The sequence below is a fragment of the Podarcis cretensis genome (assembly GCF_951804945.1).
Source record: "Podarcis cretensis genome assembly, chromosome: 2".
Lineage (NCBI taxonomy): Eukaryota > Metazoa > Chordata > Lepidosauria > Squamata > Lacertidae > Podarcis > Podarcis cretensis.
Window position 1 is genome coordinate 56861743 of NC_137171.1, and position 12185 is coordinate 56873927.

At 46.4% G+C, this 12185-nt stretch overlaps 1 protein-coding gene across 1 annotated transcript in view; it reads right to left on the reverse strand.

The window, feature by feature from the left end:
* Positions 1-1225, reverse strand: part of PDLIM4 (PDZ and LIM domain 4) — a 64057-nt gene extending 62832 nt beyond the window's left edge. Inside the window, exon 1 of the mRNA XM_079966568.1 lies at positions 932-1225. Within this exon, the coding sequence (XP_079822694.1) occupies positions 932-1024 (93 nt within the window). The 5' untranslated portion in view covers positions 1025-1225. The remainder of the gene's footprint in view (positions 1-931) is intronic.
* Positions 1226-12185: the final 10960 nt, after the last annotated feature.

Genomic DNA, 12185 nt, shown 5'->3' on the forward strand with positions numbered 1-12185 from the left:
AGATAAACCCAATCGCTTCAAAGGCTGGAGGTTCCCTGCTCCGCGCTGACGCTCTGCATTCATTGGCGGGCCAAACACAACACCCAGTCAGACCACTTGGTGCAAACTCTTTCACTTGCTTCCCTGGAACAGCCCGCTAGTTAGAAGCAGCAGCCCATCGCTGTTAAAGGAGAACATCTTTTTCTGGTCCGCTCAGCAGCCCGCTCTTCTTTTTAAAGATCCACGGTTCCAGGTTCTCCTTCTCCTTTAAATCTAAGTCGCTACGCAGCTTTGCTTTGCACACACTCCGATCCCAAATAATATCCCTCTTCTCCACTTACAGCACTGGAGAGGAAACTCCTGAGTTTTGAAACCGAAGCAGCTGGGCAAAACCAGCCTCCTGCCTCAGCACCCCTGAAGGCGGGTCTTGATCCTGCCTCCTCCGTCGTCTTAAGTTTTCACAAGCCATGCCACCCTCCCGCATCCAGCAGCGACGAGCGGAACTCGAGGCGCGCAACAAGTGCCTCTGCGGGGAGCGATGCTCCACGGAGCGCTTGGCGTCCCTGGAATGCCGCCGCCTTTGTTGCTGTTGCTGCTCCCCGCCGCGACCCAGTTGCCTCAGAGGCTGCGGTGCCCGGGAGGCAAGAAGACGGGGGCACCGTCGTCGTCTCCCCACCCGCCGTCGGTTGAGAGCCCCTGCTGGAAATGGCGCAAATGGCTTGCTGGTTTCCCTCGCCTCACGCGCTGCCCAAACTGACCGAGTTCCTCGCCTCGCGGCGCGCAGGTCGTCGTCCCCTCAGAAGGCAGCCCAGCCGAGCCCAACGCGGGTCAGGGCATGGTGACAGCCTCGCGCCGGCCGGTGCCTGAGGCGCTTCTCAAGGCAGCAGCCAGCAGCCAGCCCCCCCCCCCCGAAGAAACGAAAGGGACGCGGCTTCTCCCTCGGGAGACTTACCCTGGAAATGGTCAGCGGGGTGCTGAAGTCCTTGCCCCCGACTAGCCGGAAGCCCCACGGCGAAGGGCCGCTCAGAGCCACTGTCTGGGGCATGGCGGGGCGCCTCAGTACGAGAGAGAAAGCGAGCGAGAGAGAGAGGCTGAAGCCTGAGGAGGGGGAAGCGGCGCCTGCTCCGCTCACTCTCCGCTCGCTTCTCCCAAACTCGGCTGCTTTCTAATCCACTTAAAGCGACTGCTAATCTCCGGTCCGGCCTGACGTCTCTCTGTTTCTCCACCTCGGGGAGAAGAGGAGGAGGAGGAGGCGGGAGAGGAGAGGCGGGGAGAGGCGGGTCTCTTGGCGCGCAGGGCGGTCGGGGCTTCGGAGTCCGACGGGTCGCTCTCAGGTGTCCTCAGGATGACCCTCCCGCTCCAAGGAGCCCTGTTGGAGAAGCTGGAGAACTTCTCTCTCTCAGGCTTTCTAGTCAGGACCCTTCTCTTAGCTATAGGAGTTGGATAGCAACACACACAAGCCCTTCCTACCTGTTGTTTTCTCACCAAGGACTAGTGGGTTGCTCACCAGTTCTCGAATTACACAGAAGCAGAAACGAACAGCCTGGGCTATGGATATAGAACATTTCTTACCTTCACCTTTCATGGAAAACATTCCCCAGGGGCCAACAAAAGTGTGATTAAAACTGTCTGCAGGATAAATGCTGGATAAAGCCACCCCAAAGCCTACAGTGAGGGAGTGTCCGACTAAAAACATAAAAGGACAGAGCCAGGGAAAATTCTAACGAAAACGGCTTCTAAAATAACTTGGCAAACAGTAGCTCACCTGCTGCCAAAAGAGAGAGAGATTATAATAGGGGCTGTGTCCTAAAGCCAAGGTCTAAACCCCACAGGTGTCCCCATCTGCTTTGTGAATACGTAAAGCACCTCTGCTAAAGGAGATACTTGGATAAAGTAATAAAATCCACAAGCCCCATCCCCTAACCAGCACCCCCAAATTAGCCATATCATAGACTTCTAAAAACAATAGCGTCACCTCCCCCACCCGCGTGCACAAACCTATTTCTGATTAGTTGTCTACCTGCAAAATAAGGAGTTTTGTGTGACATGCCTTTTCACCTGCCTCTTGGGATGTAGCAGAATTGAAGAAGGTCATGAAAAGTCTATGCCAGTGCACCATGCACATTTTTGGCAGGTTGGGAATCACCATGTCTAGGGCACAGAACCAAAACCCAAAGACATGAAAGGAGATTCCTTAGATGCCCTCTTGTTTCAACCACATGCTGACATTGCATGTGTGGACAGGAGAATTTGCATGCAAACCTGCTCCCTGCAAGCACATAGACTTGTAGGCTTGTCTTCACTGGTGGCTGTTGTGCAAATAATTGATAAGGTGCCAAATGCTTCTGCAACCCAACTCTGTGACCTTTACTTGACCTGGTCTCTGTGCATTCTCAGAGGTAGCATGGCATAAAGAGTCTATCTGGGTTGCAGTTGTGAGAGGCAAGGGAACCAAGTGCTCTAACATTTTTTTATCTGATCCTTTTTGCAGTCCCAGAGTGTGGAGGAAAGGACTTGCTCCCATGAATTTCTCCTTTGCAATACAATGAGTCAAGAGAGAAAGCAAAGGCAGAGAGAAAGAGAGAGAGAAAAAATAAAATAGAATACATTCTTTTGAACACTGTCTTGGTGATTTAAATAATTCCTGGCACCTGTAACTACAATTAGCAGGAATCATGGAAGTAACCTGCATGGAAATTACGGAAAGGAAATACATCAGCATGCCAGTGAAGTGGAAAACCCCTCATTTTCCAGTAAAGGCAGGAACAGGAAAGTCATTCTTGCAAGGAAGTCTAAACAAAATTGCCTTTGTTTGAAACATGAGTCTATGAAAATGTACTTGGAGAGAGACACAGACACACACAGAGAACCCGATAAACCAAGAGATCTACTACTGAGAACATGTTCAGGCACAGGTGTCAAAACTGGACTTTCTTCATATCTGCTCATTTGATTTTTATCAGATTCTGAACACTTTCAGCTTGCTTGTATCAAATGTTTTAATGCAATTTCCAAACATATATTATATAGTCATGCATTGAAGAACCTCATAAGTAGTTTAGGAATTCACATAATTTGGGAATTTCACCTAAACTCCCTCACATTTTCACCCCTCTGATAATGCCCATTGAAATCAGTAAAACCTAAGTTTCCACTGAAATTAACCTGCTATGACCAAACTTGATTTCATTGATTTTAGTGGTTTGATATTCAACCCAATTTCAACTAGTGCATTTACATCATTTTTTTAAAAAAGCTACTTCCTCATATGTTGTGCTACTTAAGTAAAACAGTGCTTCAAATTGATGCCGCTTCATTTTCCAATTCTATCACTTTCCCCCCTATCTAGAGAGAGGTGCAAGTTTTGTAAAGAAGTGGCTGTGCTTTTGTGACTAGTGGAATGCAGTAACATATAAAATTCCCAGCCTCTGCAGCTTTTGTGAGCCACAGTGCCCCACTGGCAATCACATTTCCTTTCATTACTGAAGTTTTAAAGGCAACTCTGTCACTGACGTGAGATAGGGCACAACATACTATTAGAATAAAACAAAATAACACAACACTTTAAAAAAGTCCTTTCACATAAAATCAACACCATGGATATTTAAAGGCAGCTGCCTAGTAATAAACCTTTCCCAAGTGAGATTGCAGTCTGATTGATTGACTGAATTTATAATCTACCCTGTTGTAAAGGCCCATATTGGGTAACAGTATACTAACTATTCTAGCCTACCTTAGGCAAACCTCATTTACTAAGATATTATTGCTGATGCAATCACAATAGTACACCTAGTATTGTCGATGCACATTTCAACATTTTACGTGCAGATTGCCCAAGGGGATTTATTGATTCCATATATCACTGCCACTTGCATGACAGTTCCTATAACCACTGGTTTAGCAATACCAGGACACATGCAGAAATGCAATACTATGCACTGCTTCTCAGTGTATTGTATGAAACCAGCATGAAATGTGCCCATGGATTTGTGATGGCAGGATCTGTAGGAATTGTAATTATGTGGCAGAAGATACATTGGCAGTTATCGTATGTGGCAAGCATTTTGTGTATCCTGAAAAGAGAATGCTAAGCAAAATGGACAAGACTATGGGTGGGGGGGACCCATAGCCATTTACCTCGCAGTAGAATAGTAAGAAACCTTATACTGAATCACACCATTGGTTCATCTAGCCTGGTATTGTCTGCAGCAGGGTTTGCCAATCTCTGGGGGCCCAGGGGCACATTTGCAAACTGAAGAAACTCATGGGCAACCACACCCACACTGCAAACAAGCACACACCACATCCTATATTATTGGCCTCAATAAATTCTTTATTCAATCCTAGTTTCAGCTGGAGACAAGATAGGACTCTTTGGGCACCTCGGAAGGTCTCTATGAGTGCCTGTGCATCCACAGGCACCAAGTTAGCTACCCCTAATCTACACTGATTAGTAGCAGCTTTCCAGAACTGCAGCCAAGATCTTCAGCCTCCCAGGAGATGCTGGGGATTGAACATACTGTACATCCTGCATACACTGAGAAGCCTCCTCAAATGATTTCTTTTATGGTAGTAGTTCCTTGTCTATGTCACCCTTTGTATGGGAGTGCAAGTCATTAAAATAAGTAATTGAAGTCTGAGTCCCCTTTGAAAAGTAACACCTGTCTTACTTGAGAAACATCAACAGAGTGTGAAATGATGAGCTGTTAAAGACTTTACTGAAATATAATTCTCCTTTATTACTATTTTAGCCCTATTGTGTGCTGCCTCGATGTAGAAACTGCAGGCAAAGCTTACACATTTGCTCATTCATTTTTATATTTGCCATTAAAACAAAATATAGAATTTATTAACAATTCTGACAGCAGATGGGTTCCCCCCCCCCCGCACCTCTTGCCTCCCCAGAATTTTGATAAACGCTTGTTTTCCATTCCCCTTTTCTACTGCAAGGCTTTCATCTCTTTATCTGAATGCTCCATTCTGGTCTTCTTTTAAAGCAAATTATCTCCCTTCATCTGTCCACAAAAGGCATGTGTTTAATACAAAGTCCAACTTCATCTACTATTTTTAAGGCGAACTATTTCCATTTGCCACCCACATGTTGAAGTAAAGGTTTTCTTATTCTCAGGCGAATGGCTGAAGACCAGTCTTAAGCTAGCATTTCCCTCCATTTCCTCTGTTGGTGCTGATTCAGTATGGAAGCTCAAACTGACAACTATCATCCTGACAACAAGAATATCTTGCCCCATTGGTGGCACTTCCATATATTCAAAACGTTTCTTCATCAGGATTGGAAGTCAGCTATGCAGTCTGAGGCAACACGCTGAGTTCTGAGATTAATCAAGATTAACTGATTTCATAATGTTATGAAAATCACAGCTATATCATAAAGTCGCTGGCCTTTATATTGCAATTCCACTCCATCTCCTTAAACCAACTGTATCATACTGGGCTGGAGGTAAGTACGGGAACCTATTTTCCCATTTGGCACACCATTCTGGTAGAGTTGCCATACGTCCGGAATTTCCCGGACATATCTGGAATACTGCAGTCAGCAGCAGTGTCTGGGTGGAAATGGAGGAATGTCAGGGAAAATCCAGACGTATGGCAGCCCATGTCAGCAGTGATGTTTTTGCAGATTATCCATTAAAATACCTTTTCTGTCCAGATTTTCACTGTTTGGAATATGGCACCCCTACATTATGGGAATTGTTGGTATTGTTGGTTCTCTCAATGCAAGCAAAGTTAAAGTTTGCTTACATACACACCATACACTTAAATACACATATAAAAACCATGGGTTCCAGCAAAGAATATCAGAAACTAGTTTACCTCTCACATAATTATAATTCTCAGTATTTCCGGCCTGCCCAGGCCTCCCCCAGGAAATCCACACTGCTCACTCCCAACAGGCAATTTGTCTGTTTTACCTTAAGTCCAGCCGCCTGGAAGCTTTGGAGCACTATCCGTAATCTGGCAGCAAAGTCCTCTCTTGACGATGCGGCAATCAGCACATCATCGAAAAACGGCATGACTCCAGGGATGCCTTTAAGGAGATGGTCCATTAGGCTCTGAAATAACCCTGGGGCCACTCAAACTCCCAACTGTAGGCGTTTGACCCTGAAAGCACCCCTATGAGTCACAATTGTCTGGGTGTCTGAGGTGGCCTTGTCAACGGTTAGCTGCTGATATTGCTAAATCCAGCTTCCTGAAGATCTTGGCTCCAGCCCAGGTTGCTAACACGTGGCTCACCACCGGAACTGGGTACGCGTGGTCCTGTAAGGCTTGGTTCAGGGTGCATTTGTAATCGCTACAGATACGGACTGAGCCGTCTGGCTTAACCGGTGTGATGATTGGGGTTTCCCAGGTTCCCAAAGCTCTAAGACCCCTTGGGCAACTAAGCGATCAAGTTCCTCATCTTGCGTTTAAGCGCAAACGGGACTCTACAGGCCTTTACCCAAATGGGTCGCACTGTGGGGTTGAACCATAGGGAAATCAGGGGTCCGTTGTACAGGCCCAGGGTTCCATCAAAGACTGATGGAAACTCCTGGCAATTTGATTCGAAATCTGCCCCTGGGGAAATCTGATTAGGCCCTGAAATACCTAAGCCTAACAGCCCGAACCATGCTAGGCCTAGAAGGCTAGTGAATGGGCCTTCAGTTATGATGAGGTTCAAAGTCTTGGTGTACTTCTTAAACTGGACCTTGAAGGTGCCCATCCCCTTTAGCTGGATTCTTTTTCTCTGGAAGTCCCATAGCACTACGGGGGCCGGGCGGAGAGGAGGACCTCTGTTAGGGCAGATATTATGGAGTAGGATGAGCTGGTATCCAACTCCATAGTGCACGGGGTTCCCTCTATCTTGAGCTTATTGGGCCCCGGGGACGGAAGTTGAAGTACCCTGGCTGGAGAGATGGACTGTAACTCCTCCTCTATGTAGGCCTCATGGACACGTTGCTTGGGTTGTGCTCTGGAGGTCTTAGAGCAGCAGACTCGACCAATGTGCCGAGTCTTCCCACAGCGGCGACATGTGGCGTCCCAAAACCTGCATGTTCGGTGCTTGTGGTTTTCTCCGCAGCTGGCGCAGTTCCCTTGAGGTGCATCAGATGATCACTGGTTTGACGATGCACTTGTGGCATGGGAGTGGTGGTGCTGGTCGGATGGGTCCGAAGCTCGGTGGACATCCTCATTGTGGGAATCTACGGAAGATGACTGGTCTCGCTGGATGCGGTGAATTCTCCTTTTGGTACATGGGCTGTGGGCTGCCTCATGGGCGTTATCCTTCTCAAAGGCCATGGCAATATTCATTGCTTCCATCATCGTGATGTCGTCTTTTGCCAGCAGCTTGCGGTGGAGATGGCTGTCTCGCACGCCACTGATGAACCTTTCGAGGAGTCATTCCTCTATGTCAGTGAACTGGCAATACATCGCAATCGCCCGGAGCACTGTGATGTATTCACTCGCTGACTCTTGCGCTTGTTGCTCTCTGTGCGCAAAGTCGTAGCAGCGGTGGTTCTTAGTTGGCTGAGGCGCAAGGACTCTTGTCATAGCCCGTGTCAGCTCATCGAAACTGCATGCTTCTATGTCCCTGGGTGCCATCAGACCTTCCAGTAGAGTGATGGCGGAACTTCCCAGCACTGTCAGTAGCACTTCCACTTCCAAAGCATGGCAAGGCACTCGGCTGTCTGGAGCCGCCTCAGCCTTTTGCAGAAGATCTAGAATGGTCAGCATTGCTCTTGGTCCATTTCCATGACTGCAACATTGCTCGTATCATCACCAGCTCCTGCCATGAACTCTGCCCCACCCTGTCAACAAGGTGTTCCTCATTCTTGCAGTCCTGGGTTTCTTTTTAGCCCCAGCCATGCTGTTATGAAGGTGCATGTTGAAATTGCAGAGTCCCGTGCACAGCGGAATGATGAGGAGTACGTGCCACATACTCTATATTACTTTATTTACACTTCAAAGTTGGTAGATTACAGAAAAACATCTTGCCTCTGCCGGAGCAGAGAAAGCATCCTCTCTCCTCTAAAGCACGGAGAGAACAACCAGTGAAAAACAGTGAAACACAGGAAACCAGTATACGTCACATCCAGTCTCCTTTCCCGTGAGAAACTCCAACAGCAATTGACTGTGGAATGTAAACACCTGTCTCGTGACAAGCACTTTCGCTGCACAGTGAAGGAAGCAGAAACCAACAGTGCATGGCTATCATTGTCCCTATACTGTAGTAGCTGGAAAAATAATAAACTTGAAAAAGAAAAGATTCTGAGCACTGTAAAACAATCCTGTTTCTTCCATATGGATGAAATGATTGCAGCTTTCCAACTGGATCTGTCATATATCCCTTTCATGTTTTCTTTCGCAAGTAGATAGCAACCTCCAAAATTTCAGAGAACTGTGCTTTCCTATTTAATAAGAAAAATAACAGGCTCTGAAAAGTCACTTTTAAAATGACATCCATCAAGTTCAGCAACATTTGTTATAGTTACTTCACTCAAAGGTTCCAGCTGAATGAGTTTTCTGAAAGAGCTCTTATTGCACTCAGATGTAATGTGGCAGACATGAAACACCAAACTATATTTAATTTTATCTCTTGAGAGTTCAAAGAGTCTGCTTGTAAGCTAAAGGGGAAAGGAGAATAGGAGGGGGATATTTTTACAGCCCCCCTGCATTATGCCTTACCTTTGGGTACAAGAGTGTGATTTTTCTTCTTCCATCGCAATAACTATTTTGTATACTTGTGGTTATTATGTAAGCATCATTAAGGATGATGGAGCATATTTTAACAAGAACACAATTTTCATATTTGGAAAGTTGGAAATATCTTTGAAGGAAGCAGCTGACTACACAAAAAAATTAAGCACACACATTTATCAGCTACTTTTAGGCTGTTAGTGGTGTTAATATTGCTTTGCTCCATTTATCACTGACACATTTCCCATCAGTGGGAAGCAAGCTGCCATTCCAGATCATTCAGTAGGCAGAAGTAGGTAAAAAGGTAAAGGGGAAGGGACCCCTGACTATTAGGTCCAGTCGTGACTGACTCTCGGGTTGCGGCGCTCATCTCACTTTACTGGCCAAGGGAGCCGGCGTACAGCCTCTGGGTCATGTGGCCAGCATGACTAAGCCGCTTCTGGTGAACCAGAGCAGCGCATGGAAACGTCGTTTACCTTCCCGCCAGAGCAGTACCTATTTATCTACTTGCACTTTGACGTGCTTTTGAACTGCTAGGTGGGCAGGAGCAGGGACCGAGCAATGGGAGCTCACCCCGTCGCGGGGATTCGAACCGCTGACCTTCTGATTGGCAAGTCCTAGGCTCTGTGGTTTAACCCACAGTGCCACCCGCGTCCCAGGCAGAACTAGGACTGGAAAATAAAGACAAGGTTTGCAGGTCCTTTCAAAGCCAGTGGTGTGGGGACCTAGAGGGCAGGCCACACAGCTCTGGGACATTTTCAGAGCAGGAGTGATGACATGGCCACTTGGTCCACCAGGGTAATTAATGGACCCTCCTTGCTCTGATAAGTGAATGAGGTGATAACAAAGCTTTTCATGTTTTTACTGTTGTTTGTAACAGCTTAGTAGAGGATATGGGAGAACGAGGAAAAGAATCAAGCAGAGGCTGGATACTTTTTCCTGGTTCATGGGAGCAGTTTAAATGGTAATATTTATTTGCAGTTTGCATTTCTAATTAAAAGCTAATGGCTGCATTTCAGATGGCAGAAGAACTCTCATGAAAACCACAATGTGTTTTATACAAGTTGAACCTATGTAGTCAGAAGTAGGAATCGCGGAGTTCAATGGAATGTATTCCCAGGTAACCATGCACAGGATTTCAGTTTTGCCACACGCGGGATGTGAAGGTAAGTATCTTCAGGGAAATTCTAACATGCCAACCACTACACTAACTAGCTCACTATTATAACTGACTTCATTATATATTAAAAAAAAATTATATCCTTCCCTTCCAAGGGAGCTCAGGAAGGCAAAATAACAAGCAATAAAACAACAAACCACTTTAAAACAATTCCAATACAGATGGGGGCTAGGAAAGACCTTTGTTGAAAGCCTTGTTGAAAGAGGAAAGTCTTTGGGAGACACTGAAAAGAAATGGAGATGGTGCCTGCCTGATATTCAACAGAAGGTGCCACAACATAAAAGGCCCAATGTGTAGAACAGGTCTCCTGCATTTGCAGGAGGAGAAGAAGATGTACTAGGCTTGTACATTGAGCACTCTGTTTTATGGTAGTGATATGTGGGCAACTTGCACTCACCAGGGGAGACACCATATGCGCTGTGTCAGGAAGATTTCGGGCATCACATGGCAGGACAGAGTCTCAAAGATGTGGGAACATTCAGGGATGCAGGAGAGGATATGTTGTTTGATTATATCCTTTCCAACTTGTGTTAACAAGTTCTACAATTTAGCAGAGTAAAATTCCCCTTTTAAAACTTGCACAGCTGATGCGTTTGCTCAGGCTTGCTAAAGCCTCTAAAATACATTTCGTTTATAATTTCCCCTTTAAAGGTAAAGGGACCCCTGACCATTAGGTCCAGTCGTGACTGACTCTGGGGTTGCAGCGCTCATCTCGCTTTATTGGCCGAGGGTGCCGGCATACAGCTTCCAGGTCATGTGGCCAGCATGTCTAAGCCGCTTCTGGCGAACCAGAGCAGTGCACGGAAATGCTGTTTACCTTCCCGCCGGAGCGGTACCTATTTATCTACTTGCACTTTGCCGTGCTTTCAAACTGCTAGGTTACCAGGAGAATTTCCCCTTTAGTCCCTCATAAAAAGATAGACGCGACACAGTCTTCTATAAAAGTATAAAATGAGTGTACTCACACATTCTGTTCACAAATGGATCCCAGAAGGCAGACTTAAGTTACAAAAGTAATATACACCTGGAAACTATCCCATAAGGAGACAGTCTCTTTGTCCTAAGCAGATGTTGCTTCTTTGACAAATGTGGTCAGAGAGAGAGATGGCTGACCAGTCCTGCTCTTTTGTTACCTGGGCAGGTGAGGTCATGCTCACCTCTAGTCACATGCGGAGGAAGTCTGTCCCAGCCTAGGAGAAACAGGAAGTTCCAACTGGCTGGTCCAGACACCCTCTTTTATGTCCACTCTAGGGGTGTTGTACTTGACTCCTCTTGTGTTTCACATCCCACGAAAGATGCGCTGTCCCAAGTCCACATTCCCAGCCTGTTCACACTCCTGTTTCAGCAACGTCTACGCCGGCTTGGTCACTTCCACAGAATGGAAGGTGGCAGGATCCCCAGGGACGTGCACTGTGAGGAGCTGGCTTCCGACATCAGGCCCATTGGCACTCCAACTCTGCATTACAAAGATGTCTGCAAACGTGACGGCTGTCACACATCAGGCCTGCCATGTGGGAATCCCTTGCAGATGACCAAAGTGCCTGGAGACAGTCAGGTCGTGTATCCACAGCAGTGACCACAGGAGGAATGACCACTGGGAGGAGTTCAGAAAGAAGTAACGCCGTGGTACACCTGCATGAAATCATCATCCTCAACAACAACAGCACAACCAGCCTCTCCCGCACTGATCTCTACAGCCACAACAGGCACTATAACTTGTCAGTGGTTTGACATCATCCCTGAAGGCATACTTTTCCATTATCTCTCGAGACAGATAGATGCCAACCAACAACAGCAGAAAGCCCTCACCTCCTGCAGCGACAGATTTGGTATATAAGGGGTCACAGAATCTTTCAGGTATCCTGGTCCCATGCTGCAGGGCTTTTTTCAGCTGGAACTCACCGGAACTGAGTTCCAGCATCTCTTTTACGTATTCCAGCACCTCTGCAATGTTGCATAGCCATTCCCCGGCATTGCACTTGGGGCTACGTGGAGGAGGTAAGCTCAACGGCTTTGGTTCTAGCCACTCTTTTTCTAGAAAAAAAAAGCCCTGCCAGTGAATTATGCTGTTAGCCAATACATAATATTGATTTGATTGACATCCTATGCCCTTTTAAAATGTGAGGGGTTTTTTGGGGGGGGGTTATTGGGTTGTTGTTTTCATTTTGATTATATATTTTGTAGTTTTATATTTTGATTTTGTTCTGTGAACCACCCTGAGACCTCCAGGTATAGGGCGGTATATAAAATCAATTTAAAAATAAAAATAAAAATAAAATAAAATAAAATTGGAAGCCAGTGCAATTCTTTCAACAGTGGGGTAAAGTGGGCAATA